This window comes from Ascaphus truei, chromosome 2, assembly GCF_040206685.1.
Source record: "Ascaphus truei isolate aAscTru1 chromosome 2, aAscTru1.hap1, whole genome shotgun sequence".
NCBI classification, from domain to species: domain Eukaryota; kingdom Metazoa; phylum Chordata; class Amphibia; order Anura; family Ascaphidae; genus Ascaphus; species Ascaphus truei.
The window spans coordinates 122066149-122083038 of record NC_134484.1 but is presented as its reverse complement, the minus strand read 5'-3'; the positions used below and the strand labels follow the sequence as shown (position 1 = coordinate 122083038).

The 16890-nt window shown below is 46.3% G+C and overlaps 1 protein-coding gene across 4 annotated transcripts in view; it reads right to left on the bottom strand.

Annotated features, from left to right (window-relative positions):
* Positions 1 to 16890, bottom strand: part of NOL4 (nucleolar protein 4) — a 399454-nt gene that overhangs the window by 47958 nt on the left and 334606 nt on the right. For all 4 annotated transcript variants that reach the window (XM_075584592.1, XM_075584591.1, XM_075584593.1 and 1 more), the window contains one exon: positions 11178 to 11291. In XM_075584592.1, the coding sequence (XP_075440707.1) occupies positions 11178 to 11291 (114 nt within the window). The remainder of the gene's footprint in view (positions 1 to 11177; positions 11292 to 16890) is intronic.

Below are 16890 nucleotides of genomic sequence, written 5' to 3'. Positions count from 1 at the left end.
TCTACTAGCTCTGTAGCGGGAGCGGAAAGGTGGGCAGGCTGGAATCCTCCAGTGTATCCCTATGCTGACTGTAGTAGACTGACACTCTACACGTTTCACCACGAGGGTTTCATCAGGAGTTGCTATCCTTAGGGGGAACACCTCAGAGTCTCTGGTTGCATAGTCGACTATCACCAGAATAAACCTGTGTCCCTTCGCAGAGTTTTCTAGAGGTCCTACCAGGTTTACCTCAACCCTCTCAAAGGGGACCGAGACCAAGGGTAGAAGAATCAAGGGGGCTGGTTTTTGTCCCTTCGGGCTGGCTAGCTAGCATTCAGGACATGCCCCACATAATTTGGCGATATCATTATGCATCCCTGGCCAATAGAACCAGGGTGAGATACGGACAAAAGTTTTGTCTCTATTGAGGTGACCACCCCAAGGGAGAATATCGGCTAGGGTGAACACTGCTTTAGGATGAAGATTTGCCTGGCGACCTCCCCTGTTTGTGTATGCTTGTATGCTTGTTTACCCTATACAGAATAATAATTTAACAATTCAAAACGAGGGAATATCCTTACATGTTTGGCATCTAATACATTGATTTTAACCACCTTTTCATACTGTATCAAAGACCAGGTCTTCCCTCTGCAAAAATCAGGAATATACAGCACAGGTAAATCTCAAGACCATGTCTCTCCCTCCTTCTAGCAATTCGCAGTCATCACTTGTGACTTGTGCATATTACTGTAGTATTGTTACCTGGAGTCCCAGATTTGTTTAACCATTCCTGTTTGTCACAGGGTCTTTGCTTCTGAGATTGCTGAACCCAGTGTCTACTGTGGAATATCTCAGCAGAGAAGGGGAAGTGTTCCCTGGACTTTAACAATACATGAGAAGGAGGCTCCTCTTGGGGAAGAGCCAGTAAACTGGAGAAACAGGGCCTCGGCCAAGCAAAACTGGAGCAGGGAGCCAAGGAGCGATCCAATTTGTAGTTTGGCCGCCCAACCCTTTACCTGTAGCACGATTTTGGCAGTCGGTACCATTTATCACCATTTTTTACTATTTTGTATCGAGAGAGAGAGAAAGAGAGAGAGCGAGAAAGAGAGAGAGAGAATTCTGAACAGAAGAGACACCATATTTTCTCTCTCTCAATAGATAGATATCTGCTTGGTATTTATGTAGTTAACGAAAATTAGTAGATGTAGGAAAAACTCAGATACGCAGTATTACAGTCCAAAGGCTAACATAATAAGAACAGAGTCTTAACTAGAACTAAGAAGACATGCATCAGAGATTGAAAGACAGGCAGGAATTTAAGGAGGATATTATGTTAGGAAAACATACAAGGCCAAGAACAGGTTGTACTTGCTAAAATATAATGAGGATGGATGGTAAGATCAGAGATTATGCTATCAGTGAAATATAACATGTTGAAATTGGGAAGAGCAAGTACATATATGAACATGTCCGGATGTCCAGAAACTGACTATAATTCTGTGATTCTGTGTGATTGTATGCAGAATGACCTGGAACTTACAAGAATTACTTGTGTAGCCATGGTAGGTTTTGGCTATTCTACTGCCCTGTTATGTAAGCCTGCATAGATGCAGGCTATAACAGACTGTCATTCTGGGGTTTCCCCTCCAGCAGCCTTTCTGAGTGACAGGGTGTGGAGGTGGAACTGGGTCTGTGTACAACCAGTCATGGTGCAGACCTAGTGCCCTCCCCCTTCTGTGCCTTAGCGAGGAAGCATGTAAAGTTAGTTAGTCCAGGTTCACCCTACAGGGGGTAGAGACCTATGCCTCCAGCCCCGTTATGGGCTGGGGAAGAGTTGAGGCACCTGGCCAGGCCTCCAGCCTACCAGTGTGGCCTAGGGCCATCCTAAGACCTGGATCCTGCTAGTAACATTATGCATCCGCTGAAAAAAGAACTGCAGGGCTGTCTGAATAAAGGATCCCATTTTATATACCCCTGCCTGAGTATACAGTCTATTGGGTAGGGGTATGTTCAGAGGACTGTCACAGGAAGGACTGTCTCCAGAACTCTGGAGCCTACTGTGACTGGAGGCGCAGCACCATGAGAAGAACTACTGCCTGAAACCGCCTAAAGCCTGTCCTGTTTCGCCACAACATCTCAGAAGCTCAGCCTCTCCTGAATCAAACAGGTATCTAGCACCACACTGATCTGTAGCCAGAGTAAATCTACCAGAAGGGGCATTCTACGTGCAGCCTGCTAGTCCTGGCCCTGTTGAGGCTGCTTCATCTGCTATCTACCGGTGCGGCCCATGCAGAGTTCTACCCTGTCGTGGATATCGTGGGCCCATGTGCCCTGCTATTGGCAACCGAACGCCCCAGAGTTCCTGTGCCCGAGACGATCCCAGCGTCCAAGTTCCTGATGGTTCCAGGATCAGAACTGGTGTTGGTGCGCAGGGATGGTGAGTCGACTGTCCCGGGGGGTGTTGGGTGCACTTCCCTTGGTGGCGCCGGAGAAGGCCAGCTCTGTGCCAATTGCTGCAGGGTGCCCCGACATCGCGGCCCAGAGGAGGTGTCTTTACCCTCCTCAGAAGAAGAAACAAGCTGCCAGACACCTGTGAAGAAATATCCACCTACCTGTGTCCTGCCGCAGAGTCCCGATCCAGAGGCGTCCTTCCCCCAGGCCATGGTGTCAAGGTTCTGCTCGCCACAAACCAGGACCGGACCGCGAGGCTGAGGTGGGGTTGTAAAAGCACCGACCTGAGACCGCGCAGGCTGATCCGGGTTGCGCAGTTCGTAGTCGTATGTCGCAGGATCAGGATTGGAGAAGACAGCGTCGTCGTTGTACAAGCCAGGGTCAGAACAGGAGACGTCAGGATAAACATTGTCCATGCAGGAGTTTGGCAACAAGGAGATAGGAGAGACCCGCTTCAGCTTAGGAGCGCGGGGTTGGCCTTTGCGCGAGCGACGACCATGGCCCATGGTGCTGGTCACAGGAGATGGTAGGCAGACCAGAATGGCACACCGTCTTGCTGTACGGGTGCACCAGTGCTACAACGCAAAAGTCCTGAGCGGGCAAGGGAATCCACTGTTTCAGCGCAGGAACCAGGACACGGCCTCTCTATATTAGGGAAAGAGTAGGCCCCAGGAACCAGGAAGCTGTAGATACAGGGAAACCTCCGCTTCAGTGCAGGAATCCAGGAGACTGCAGAACGCAGGGACGAACCTCTACTTTAGTGCAGGAATCCAGGAGGCTGAAGGACGCAGGGACGAAACCTCTGCTTCAGCACAGGGGAACAGAAGCTGAAGGACGCAGGGAATACCTCCGTATCAGCACAAGGAAACAAGCGGCTTGAAGGGAGCTGAAGGATGCAGGACGTAACCTGGAATCAGCATGGGAGAACAAGCGGCTTGAAGGAAGCTGAAGGACGCAGGGCGTGACCTGGTATCAGCAAAGGGGAACAAGCGAGAGCTTGTGGCAAAACAGATGACATCCAGTTAGGACTATGCTCGGCAAGGAGCATTATGGGCAAGCAATACTTAAAGGCCAGCGGGCCAATCCCCGGCGGGGGTGTGAAGGTACTGCCCCTAATGAGTGAATGCAAGTATAGTTTGCAATGAAAGGCTGCACAGGTGCAATAGATACCAGAGGGAGTGTGTATTGCTTTGGTGAGTGAATCCAGGCTGCAGCAAACATCAGGAGAGGTGCTCCAGGACTGCACAAGTCTGCACGGTAAAGCAACCAGTAAACCGCGGAGCGGATTCCTTACAGTACCCCCCCCTTCACGCGAGACCTCCGGGCGAACATGAGCACACCTAGAGTTGGGGGACCGGGAATTGTTGCTGAACCGTCTAGGATTGGGGGTAGAGTCGTGGTCCAGAGACTCGTGGTTACTCCTTAGTGTACCCCCACCCCATGGTGAAAACTGCGGCCAGACAGGGCCATCCATGGGTCTCGGAGACATCGAGTTGTTCCTAAAGTTCTTTAGGTGGAAAGGGGATCCGTAAACGAGCAGTTCCTTGGTGAGTACAGTTCTAGGATATGAGATTGATGGAAGAAACATCCTTGGTACATGGCTTGCCTTGCAAAATGTCTTGGAAATCCAGGGCTGTGAAGAACCAGAGAGTTCCAGAGCAAAAACGGTAGAAGAACCCCCACTGAAAGCCCAGTCCTTAATAAAGAAACCTGAATCTAGAATCAGCGGCCCTGATAGTTGATCGAATACACCAGGAGAAACTTTGTAACAGAAAAAGTCTTGGCTGACCACTGCATGTTGGAATTTGCGAGGAATTTTTCCTCTAGAAGGCTCCCAAGTAATAGTTAGTAAAGGTATAGGCTGGTTAGAAGCATCTCCCGGTATAGGTATGGAAGGTGACAAGGCAAGCAGTAAACCTGGCATAGGGACCGAAATCTTGGGATACGTACAGAGTATTTCCAACTGAGAGGAAATAACAGGGGCAACCGAAAATTCCGAGGGACAAAACCATGGTTTAGCAGGAGCAGAGAAGCGAACAACAGTAGGGCTCTCTAATACTGGGAAATCTTCATTGGGAGAATATATTGTCAGTGAATCAGGAATAGTCCTTGGGATCTTCAAATCAGTAGCTTGAGAAAAAGGCAGAGCCAGGGTAGTGGTGGGAGGGAAGCTAACATCAGAATCTGAAGTCTGTACCTCAATGACAGGGCCCTGAGAATCAACAAGCAGCAAGTATGAACTATGAAAACTCTTAATGACATGCACCTTAGGAGTACAAAGAGTCTTCTCTAAAACTGCAATGGCCCTAACCACAGGGGTACCTAACCTGACAAAAACATGAATTGGTGTGTTTTCTAGTGCAAAATCTCTGATCACAGGACTCCTAACCGATAGTGAGGGTATCTGGGTTTGATTAGAGAAAAAATCAGATGTATTGATAAGTGACATAGAAACACTTACTGAGATTCTAAATTTGCTGGACATGTGAGAAAAAATACCCTTTAAGACAGGAGCTTTAATCTCTTCCCAGAGTAACCCCGTGTTTGCTGGGGCATATTTAGACACAGTACTGAGGGACTGGGTTTCAGCAAAGGCAGGACAGCTAAACAGCTCAGAGTTAAACCCCAGGACTTGTAATATATGCATGGTGACCTCAGACAGTACTAAGGGAGTGACCACAGATATGCTGATCCCTGGAGAATTAGCCTGGAGAGAGAAATCAGGGGGACCCCCAGACAGGATACTCCTTGTAGAAAGAGCTTCAGAATCAGAAGGGGAATCATTACCTCTCAGAGTCTCAAAACTAGAAAGACACAATTCAGCGAAAAGAGAAAGAGTGTGCAAGCTTTTTACTAATCTATATGGAAAAGCGTCACTTTTGGGAGAAAACCGTGCGTCAGCAAACATTCCTGGGAACATAATATGAACCCCAGGAGAGACATACAGACTACAGTATGCCTTTAACCCTAAGCTTAAAGAGGAGGAGAACTCAGACAGTACACGGGGGTTAATCATAACTGTACTGGTCTCTGAAGTAGGTATTTGGTAAGGGATGTCTGGGAAACCAGAACTTACTGCAGACTCCATAATGTGGGAACTATGCGCTGAAGCAGGGATCACCGCTATGTGGGCGACAGGCTGGTTCAGTGAAATACCCGGGAGAAGGAACTCTGTGACTAAGCTTAGGGAAAAACCTGACTCCTGAATACATTTAACAGGAACCAGAACTTTAGCCGAAGTCTCCGGAGACGAAACTGCGGAAACTTGAGCTGAAGCAGGGGATTTATAGCAAAGAATATCTAGAGACTCCGTACGGTTATGGGAATCCCTCAATGCAACCTCTGCTGTCTGACTTGTGGACTCATTCTCTGAGGCTACAACGAAGGCATTAACTTGGAGGCAGCAAGAATTTACAGGGGTTAATGCAGACATTGCCTGAGAGTAATACATAGGTAATTTTTCCTCTGTATTAGGAGAGACAAGGGATCTCTCCTCTGGAGCTAGGGGCGTGCCCGTGGCTGGCAGCGAACAGGGAATTATCAAAGGAGACTCAGAGAGCTGCCCCTCAGGGGTTAATACAGAAATGACCCTGGGAACAGAACTTAGGGATTCTTTCTCTGACGGGGAAAGTACACAGGACTGCCTAGCAGAGGTTAAAGCTGGAAAACCCTCAAGACCTAGAGAGAGGGATTCAAAGCTAGAAATAGGAGAACTAAGGGACTTATTCTCTGATACAAGAACCTTAGTGTTAGTTAGTGACACATATGTGTTCTCCAAGGGGACCTCACAGGACTGATCGGCAGGGGTTAATGTAGACATATCATTAGTGTAAGAGAACCCGGGTATACAATCAGAGCTTGGGACTGTGGCAGTTACTACGTTGGGAGATATTGGTAATAGTTCTGTTTGGTTATCTCCCGGAGAGAGAGATACGTCCCCCGGTTTAGCAACAGGACTGGTAGCCGAGGGATACCGCCAAACGACGGCGTGAGCGGCTAAGAGACGATCCTGTTTTAACAAGCAATCATCCAATGCACGGGAAAGTACATGCATTGTCTCGTGAGCGAGAGCCACCATGACGGAAGGTTCCAGGAATACTATAGGAATGTCCAAGGATTTTGTCAGGGCATTGAGTGTACTACAGGCGTTGACTAGTTCCACAGGACACAGCTCCTCCCCAGTTAAAGGGGAATCAGGGGGGCAGGCAATTTTAGCAATGGCCAAAACACTGGCCAGATACTGTTTTAAGTCTCTGAGGCAGTAAGCCTTATAAACCAGATTATTACGGCATTTCTTTTGCAAGGGAGTCAAGCCCTCCAACATAAACGGATCTTCCATCAGAGGTATTATATCGCACAAATAATTATCCTCAAACTGGGACTGGTCTACAGGCTGGGACAGGTTTTTAGGAAAAAACTTACCAACCCACACCTCAGCGGGGTCCGAGTTTGTAGGGCCGAGCATACTGTCAAGGTTCTGCTCGCCACAAACCAGGACCGGACCGCGAGGCTGAGGTGGGGTTGTAAAAGCACCGACCTGAGACCGCGCAGGCTGATCCGGGTTGCGCAGTTCGTAGTCGTATGTCGCAGGATCAGGATTGGAGAAGACAGCGTCGTCGTTGTACAAGCCAGGGTCAGAACAGGAGACGTCAGGATAAACATTGTCCATGCAGGAGTTTGGCAACAAGGAGATAGGAGAGACCCGCTTCAGCTTAGGAGCGCGGGGTTGGCCTTTGCGCGAGCGACGACCATGGCCCATGGTGCTGGTCACAGGAGATGGTAGGCAGACCAGAATGGCACACCGTCTTGCTGTACGGGTGCACCAGTGCTACAACGCAAAAGTCCTGAGCGGGCAAGGGAATCCACTGTTTCAGCGCAGGAACCAGGACACGGCCTCTCTATATTAGGGAAAGAGTAGGCCCCAGGAACCAGGAAGCTGTAGATACAGGGAAACCTCCGCTTCAGTGCAGGAATCCAGGAGACTGCAGAACGCAGGGACGAACCTCTACTTTAGTGCAGGAATCCAGGAGGCTGAAGGACGCAGGGACGAAACCTCTGCTTCAGCACAGGGGAACAGAAGCTGAAGGACGCAGGGAATACCTCCGTATCAGCACAAGGAAACAAGCGGCTTGAAGGGAGCTGAAGGATGCAGGACGTAACCTGGAATCAGCATGGGAGAACAAGCGGCTTGAAGGAAGCTGAAGGACGCAGGGCGTGACCTGGTATCAGCAAAGGGGAACAAGCGAGAGCTTGTGGCAAAACAGATGACATCCAGTTAGGACTATGCTCGGCAAGGAGCATTATGGGCAAGCAATACTTAAAGGCCAGCGGGCCAATCCCCGGCGGGGGTGTGAAGGTACTGCCCCTAATGAGTGAATGCAAGTATAGTTTGCAATGAAAGGCTGCACAGGTGCAATAGATACCAGAGGGAGTGTGTATTGCTTTGGTGAGTGAATCCAGGCTGCAGCAAACATCAGGAGAGGTGCTCCAGGACTGCACAAGTCTGCACGGTAAAGCAACCAGTAAACCGCGGAGCGGATTCCTTACACATGGTGCGTCCGGAGCCCCGCGCCAGAGGAAGACGCCGGCACTGGGAAGGCACCGGGTCGGTGGTTGCTTCAGGGAAGGCCCCTTAGATAGGGACGCTTCCCCAATTTACTGCAGGGTGTCAGGGACACAGTGGATACACCGTGCGGTGAGTGCAGCCTGTTGTCTGGGACCAGACCACCACGGTGTTACCAGAGACTCTTAAAGGTGTGACCCTCCTACCGGAGTTCACCCAACGCAGATGCAGACACCGTCGCGGACGACGACGTTACTGGATCAGCGGATCCTCGTTGCTAGTCGGCCGCACCGAGTACTGAAGTACTCGGCAGGTACATCAACTAAAGTGCACCAACAATTCACAGGCTAGCGCTACGCCTCATACTTGGGTGGGATTGACATTGTGGGACGGACACTAGGGCTCTGGTGCCCCTGCACCCAAGTACGGGGGAATACCCCAAGGGGTGTGTGTGTGTGTGTATATATATATATATATATATATATATATATATATATATATATATTATGCATTGTACTGTATCTTCTGTTATGCAGATAGTGTTCAGTAAATACTGTTATACCATAACCTGTGTGTAATTACTGGGTACATTGTCTTGGAAGGGGCTATCCCCCTGCGTGCAGATCTGTTCCAGGTGGAGGCGCTGTATGTGTGTAAGTGAATAAGTCACCCCAGGCTCCCTTCAGCGGAGAATCAGGTTTCCTGTAAGCCATCCAGGTAAAGCACCACGGTAGCGCCCCTGGACACGGGGGAAAGGGGGATATACAGATAGGTAGATATCTCAAGTGGAAATATACCATTAAAGGTCTGTGAAAACAGGATTCCTCGTCCTTCATGAAACCTTTTTATGTACTTGATTAGGCTAATAGCCCTATAGAATTCATGAAGATTTATGAATTGCCTGACCTTGACTTTTATGTATTTGTGGCCCCTATCGTTTGAAATTCAGTATTTCTACCTCTGACATGCACACAACAATGTAAGAGAGGATAAGGTTAAAGAAGTCAATCGATTCAAATAACATTTGTCATTATTATAGTGAAAGCCGCAGCCAATGTATGGTAGAGTGGCCATTACACACATTACCGAGTGCTGTCTGGGAAAAACAGAAGCACTGGGGATGTTTGTCAATTAGGCTGTTGTAATTCAATTTGACCTGTTAAAGAATTGTTAATAAAAATCTCAAAAGTCATACGTATATTTTTCAAACATTTGAAACAAATCTCTTAGGCATGGTTTGTTTTTGGCAATAAAAATGATACAGAGAAATCAACCTTTTTCAAAACTCCTGCAATTGCTCCATAAAACAACCTCCCATTTTATCCAGGAACATACTACTAATTTACAGACTAATTTAGTGCAAAAAAACATTTTTAATTCAATGATGCTGGACATATGCAGAATTTTGATTGTTCTTGTCACTAACACTATTCCCAGCTCTACAGCTTGATCCACTGAATCACTGGAGAAGTCCTTTGTCACAATGCCCTAATGAGAAAATGCTTCTCACGTTGAAACTGTACTCTGGGTATGTCACGCTGAGAGTGCATCGGCTGATTTACATGTCTCAGACTGTGAATCATCAGACCTGCTCTCAGCAGATAATGACGGATGCAAGTTGTTTTCAGAAGCAAAGGCTACAGAAAAAAAAAAAAAATCGGCAAAGAAACAACTGAATCCAGAAAATCTGGTCAACCTACTGTATCTAGTTCTGGTGACTGTCCCTGGATCAACAAATATAATTACTTACTGTATTCAAGGTCTTCACATGTTCTCTGTGATATTCATGTGTTTTCTGTTTACCATTTTAGAAGCCTTACCTTGCTGCATGCATTCTCTATTCTCATTATCATAATGTAAACTGAACAACACGTTCCATAAATAATTATTACATTAGTGATCTATGCATCTCCGTGGTGTCCGCTAAATTAGTCTATAATAGGTATCACTGCATATACTTGTCATCTATTCAATTAGTAAAACATACAGGACACCTACAAGCTCATATTGAACCCCAAAAATAACCACAACATATATATAAGGGTATAAGTGTCACAGAGGAGTGCTACTGAGCATGGCAATATATATTTAAAACCAGAGACAGAACATGAAACACAAACGGAGCTCAGTGCACATCCAATGATACCTATACACGGTACAGTGCCTAAATATATATATAGATATCTTTTGAATAAAATGGTCTTTTAGTTTAACTCTTTGGCCAAAGTGTTGTAAGCCCTTGAGCCCCTACACGGCAGACCACATCTCAAGGGTACCTAACACTAATATAAATTCTTATAAACCTGTACATTACCAGGAAGCTTCAATCAGACTTAGAACTATGCAACTAATTTTGACAGATTTATTATAAATCATTCTTCCTGGTAATGCTGTCACTGTAAGTGCGGCCTTAGGCTGTGGTCACGCTGCCGCTGAGCTCGCTCATGCATGAGAGCGGTGACATCACCAACTCTCCAAGCATGAGCGATCAGCTGTCCTGCAATAATTTTAGAGCAGGAGTGGGGAGGGGGGTGGGGAGGAGGGGCAGCATGGCTATTAAGGGAGGGGGCGTGTCATTGGCTGGATCGGGGCTGTGTGTGTGTGCCATCACAGTACAGTACTGGATCTTACAGTTAGTAACTTCAAAGTAACTTGTTTTTGGTAAATGCCCCCTGCTTCACTCACCCTATAATACGGACTTGGTTCTACCTACAATGCCTTAGTGACCCCGAGCAGAGTCTCTGCAATAAAAGACTTTGTAACCCAGAGCCTGTGCTCTCACCTCTATCCCCCCTGCCTCCCCCTTCCACCTTTCTCCGCTCAGCCCTCCCCCCTTCCAACTCTCTCCGCTCAGCCTGTACTGCCTCTCCCACCCCATTGGTCAGAGCAGGGTCATATGAGTACATCATTCTGTTGACTAAAGTGACAGTTCTTAAAGATTTGTATATGTCCTCAAATCCTAGTTTATGAATCCCAGATTAAGACTGATAGCTTTTTAGGGCAGGATTTCCAGTTTCATCTTGTTTGCTGGTTGGTATACGATCTGCCTTTCTAACATCATTAAAACCTATGTTCTTTTTTTAAGTGCATCATGCATTGTCAGTGTTAGTTAATCGTTTTCATTTACATTCACTTGGGAGTTTTCTTAAAAATAATGCGAAAAACCTAAAAATGACAACATTACCTGCGGTTTATCAAGTCGCATTCTCTTTGCGGCATTTCTGCTTTCACTCTCGCAAGCTGAGGCCAAGATACTCTCTGCTACAGCTGAAGTGAGGTGTGAAGGTATAGGTCGTGACTATAAAAAGAAAAACATATATATAATAGAATCAATTCTTTTTTTTTAACCAATAACTTTTGTACTTTGGAGCACTGAGATGTTACATAGGCAGGTGGTTGCACTTATTGAAATGCCATGTTTATAGATATAGATATACACACACACACTTTAAGTTATGGTGGGTGAAAAAGGCAACACAAAACCTCCACTGTTAGCATATAGCCTATAAAGAATATCACTTGTGAGCACATTCACACGTCTTAGGTTTGTAACCCTGCCTTTCAACCATTATCACCTCGCATACAGTGCTTCCACTGCAGCAAGGGATTCTGGGAAATTACATGCAAATGAGCACACAATGTATCACCTTGTGACTGAAATACATTTTTACATGGAACCTTTATAAGCAAATGCACAGCTTTTAAGCACAGCAAAGCCAGTCAAACCAATCACAGACAGCTGTTTCGACAAACAAGTTATATTCTTTATTGGATAATATATATATATATATATATATATATATATATATATATATATATATATATATATACTGAAAGGGGATAATGGAAATCGTAAGGATGTAAAATGAAAACTAGTAAAATGTTAATCCACCTGTTGGATACGTGACAAGCACATTTTATTTCTTTACTCCATTGTCCATTGTATTTAATCTGTTTTATTAAGATACATTTCGATGAGGCAGCTGCACATTTTGCTTATTACAGCAGAACAGTGGTTATCTAAATCTTGTTAATAAACGAGAGGCTTTTTACCCATTAAAATATATGACAAAACTCAGCACTGTTTTCAAGACTTGTGAACACAAAGGAATGGGTTGCAACAGAATTAAAACCAAGTCACAATTTTTCAGTATAACATTTTTAGATTTTAGCAATTATGCGAACAATGTGTTTAACCAGTTCGCTCCACATTCATCTTTCAGACTCAGAATCAGACACCATTTTCGGAATATCCAGTGAAAATTCCCCCTAGGGCACCACATAACTACACCGGTTTGCAAATCCACTGTGTATTCTAAATCTGGTGTGACATACTGTACAGTAGATAATGGAGATCTGGACTATTTCCCAGTGGAAGAGCAGGTCAGGCCAAAATGAATATCATGATATACAGTAGCAGATCTTATAATAATAACTTTATTTTATGTAGTGCTTTTCTCCCCAATAAGACAGAGTGATTCCTAATTAGAATATATGACGAGCTACACATTGCTGTACATACAATTGGTCCCAGCTTGACAAGTTTGCAATCTTTGATGCTTGTGGTTCCAGGAGATAAAAGTGACTTGACCAGAGTCACAAAGCCAATGCCGGGATATGAACCGGGGTTCCGGGATATGAACCGGGGTACCGGGATACGAACCGGGGTACTGGGGTACGAACCGGGGTACCTAGAACATGCAGCCGACTGAAACAGCTCCATAAAAGCTGTTGTTGATTAGTGTCTCTTCCTTGCTGCTGACCTCTTATAAACTAAATGTAACCATTGTGAAAAAGCTATGCTAAGAGGATGAAAACAGCCAGTTTCTAATGTACTGTATTTGGAAACGTTATGTTTCCGGGTTTCCCCCCCCCCAATCGCAGATACAGTGTGGGAGTGCAGGAAACATATAGTGTTACTCGGTGTTGTGCATTACCTGTTGGCTCACAGGAGGGCTGAGCTTCCGCCACGGGGAACCTGGGGCAATTATACTAGGGGTATTCACTTACGATGCAGCGCCTCCACCTGCGATGGCTCCCACCAGAGGGGGAGTGGTTCCTCGCAGGACAATACACAATAACCAGATAGACAGCATGTATATTAACTAGTGACTTTACTAACATGCATAACAACTCATCACATTCATAATGACCCGTGTCCCTCTCACGAGGAGACACTAACCGCGACGTCTCGCAGGACGCTTCCCCAACACCAGGTGATCCCACCCAGTGTCCAAAGAACCCCACCCAATGTCCCGCACTCTTGCAGAGAGAGTCAATGGGTGACTGCGTAGTCACTATTTACGCTAAGGGCCCGGTGGTGCACTTATGTACTGTAGGTACCTGCCAAGCACTCCGGTGCTCGGGTCAGCAACACTTCACAAAGGATCAGTCGGGCGATGACTCCTTATGATCCTCCAACCGAACTCCAGGCACGCGGACCGCCAGGGCGGTCCCACTCTGGAATAGTCTCTGTGGACCCCAACGTGGGTCCGAACCGCTTCACAGGAACAGCAGCAGCCGCTGTGTCCCTATCTATCTAAGTGGCACGTACTATACTATAGGCCGTCCCTATAGCACAGCAACCTGCAGTGGCTTTGGGGAAACTCCTAGGGGCCTACATGGGGTTAATGACCTGTCCCACTCCCCTAACTCTTCCCAGCCCTGACTGTTACTACAATAATCCCTAACGAGTCCCAGCGCCTACAGCAGCAAGCTGTAGCTCACTGGGTGCTGGCAGCCAACGTGCTGTGCAACAAGGTGCCTGTCTGTCAGACCTCACAGCACTCTTGCAGCCGTGACTCTGACAAGGCAGCACTCTAACAACACTAAGGGCAACGTCCCTATCTTGGGCCTCCCTCAGCAATTACCCACTACCCTAGTGGGGGGTTGGGGCCTACCTGGGGTGTGGGTAGCTGCACTCGCTCCCCGCACCCTTCCTTCCCTCACAACTCCCCTGCTCCAACTGACTAAACTGAGTGACAGGGTCCCTCTCTCTAGAGCAGTCCCTGGCAACACTCTCTCTCTTGGAGTACTTAGCTACCTCAGACCCTGGGGGTGCTGGCCTAGTACAGGGAGTCCGTGACTCCTGTACCCTACCTCCTTCCCTGGGCTGCTCCGGTCTCTGACTGTCTAACGTGGCCTCAGCGCGTGAAATGTATCCACTTGCCTGCTGAGGCTTCCTAAGCCCTATTGGCTCCCTGGTGTCACATGGGGCATACAGAGGCTCATGGGATCTGTAGTCCCTGCTCAGAGCCTTCCCTGGTAGGCTAGGGCTTCGCGGGCTTTTTCCTACCTCGCCTGCGCAAGCTGTCTGGGGCGGCCTCAACCTTTCCCTGACTAACCTCACTCGCGCGCGACTTTTCCCTAGCTCTGGAGCCTGTACTGCGCCTGCGTGATCACTGCGCATGCGCGAGCCTATCATCAATGGCGGCGCCCTCTTCGCCAGCCGCCGGGACCTTAGAGACGCGACCGCGGCCTTAGCAACGGCCCGATCGCGTCCCCGGCAACCGTCCGCATGCGGGGGAAGCCGCGCTGCTCCCTGCTCCAGCCGCCACCCTTGGGAGCAGCCGTCGGGTTCGTCGGCACCCGCGACCGCGCTGCAACAAGGGAGGGGGGTCTCCAGGAGCCACGGGAGCTCCAGGCTACAAATATTATATTGTTTTGTATTTGCTATCTTAATGTAGTGCACATGATGTACTCTGCTTTGCAATATGGGATACAACATTTGATAAATAGGGATATACAATGTTAACTTGCTTGAGGGTCTAAAGCTATAGACACGGGGACAATATGAGCAGAAAATATCTGCCCCAAAGAGCATGCAATCTAATTCATATATTTCACAACCTCTTCCCTAAATAATAAGCATTCATCTTAGCAACAGTTTTCAACATTATAATGCAGGATTCCTGTCCAGATCATGCTTTGGGGATATCTAAGTAATATCCTATTGATATGCTTATCACGGTACATTCACATGTTTGCTAGAGCCTTGAGATATAAACAATATCTGTCCTAAGGCTTGGTAATTTTCTCCTTGTTATAAAAATGTGGTGCTCAAGAAATGTTAAGTAAATAACCCTTTGTTGAATAAATTCATTTATCTTGACTCAAACACTACAACATACAAAGCATCTGTTGAATTGTTGAACTACAGTTTCGGCCTGCAAATAATTAATTAACGCTTTGGATAAATAAGATGTCTTTGAAATCAACTAGGCTTTTCATCATTCCTTCTGCTTTATATTTTGAGACCAAGCATTATTTTTCATATAATCCAAAACTGTTGCAGTTTCCTCCTCCTCCTATTTCTAGTGTATGCCTCTTGCAGTGCTCAGTATACAGTATTTCTGAATTTCTGCCACTGATGTATACATGTTAGACTGGGGCAGTACTAGCACACTATTGATTATAAAGCAGTTTGTACCTTGATTGGATGCAGAATAAGTGGAAATGTGTATATAATATAATATTCATTGTATTTTTATTTCTTTATTTTCATTTCTCAAGTGTTGGTCATTATGTTGCATGTTCTAAAATTGTAGTTATTTGATGTTTTTAAAGATGACAGACCTTTAGATTGGCATTTTGCATTAAAAGTTCATTGTGAATAGCCAATCGATTCTATCGAACGCCTTCTCCGCGTCCAAACTTAACAGGACCGCTTTGGTAGCTGTGAGGTGGGCATGATCAACTATGTTTATAATCTTACGGGTATTGTCTGAGGCTTGCCTACCTGATACAAACCCCACTTGATGGTTGTGTATTAATCTAGGTAAAATAGGGTTCAATCTGTTTGCTAGGATTTTACTATATAATTTGAGGTCGTTGTTAAATAGGGAGATTGGCCGATAACTCCCACAGAGCAGCGGGTCCCTGCCCTCTTTGTGGATTATGGCGAGGTTAGCATGGGTCATTGATGGTGGGATTGGATTGCCCTCCATAAATGAGTTAAATAGACATAGCAGATGTCTAGATATGATCGGGAAAAACCTTTTATAATAGACATTGGAGAAGCCGCCAGGGCCAAGGGCTTTGGAAATTTGTAATGTCTTTATTGCATCCCCAAGTTCTGTTTGAGTAATTTTTGCATTGAGTATTAGATTTTCCTCCTCCGTCAGCGTCGGCAGGAGGCAGTCAGATAAATAGTTTCTGATAGATTCAGAAGCTGGGATCCCCGCACTCCCGTCTTGAACTTTGAGGTTATATAGTTTAATGTAAAATGCGGTGAATTCCTCCGCTATTTTCTTGTCATTATAGATTATCTCACCAGTTTTACTCTTGATCGCCGTGATCTGTGAGCGTTTCTGTATACCTCTTAACTTGCTAGCCAAAAGTCTGTCGGCCTTATTGCCCTTGTCATAATATTTCTGGCTAGTCCAGATAAGGGCTTTTTCTACTTCCTCTAGCTGAGTCTGTTTTAGTTCATATCTAGCCGCGGTCAAAGGTTTTGTAAATCTTTTTCGAGGGGTTGGTAGAATCGATTGGCTATTCCTTGATAAAACAATGCAGAAATTCGGCTTCAAAGATACATACTTAGAGGGAGTCCGAGCACTATATTGCAGCCCCTCTGCGGTGGTTAAACTCCCGAGTGGAGCCGCAAAGAAATTTGAAATAAAAAATGGAACGAGACAGGGGTGCCCGTTGTCCCCTCTCCTCTTCGCTCTAACAATCGAACCTCTAGCGTCTAAAATACGAGACAATATAAATATACAGGGCGTACTAATTGGTGAAAAAAACTACAAAGTCTCATTATTTGCCGATGATATTATCCTAACATTAACGCAACCTCAGACTTCCCTTCCCAACCTTCATAAAGAGTTAGCGGAATTTGGCAAAATATCAGGTTACAAAATTAATAGTGACAAATCAGAAGCCCTGAACCTGTCAGAACC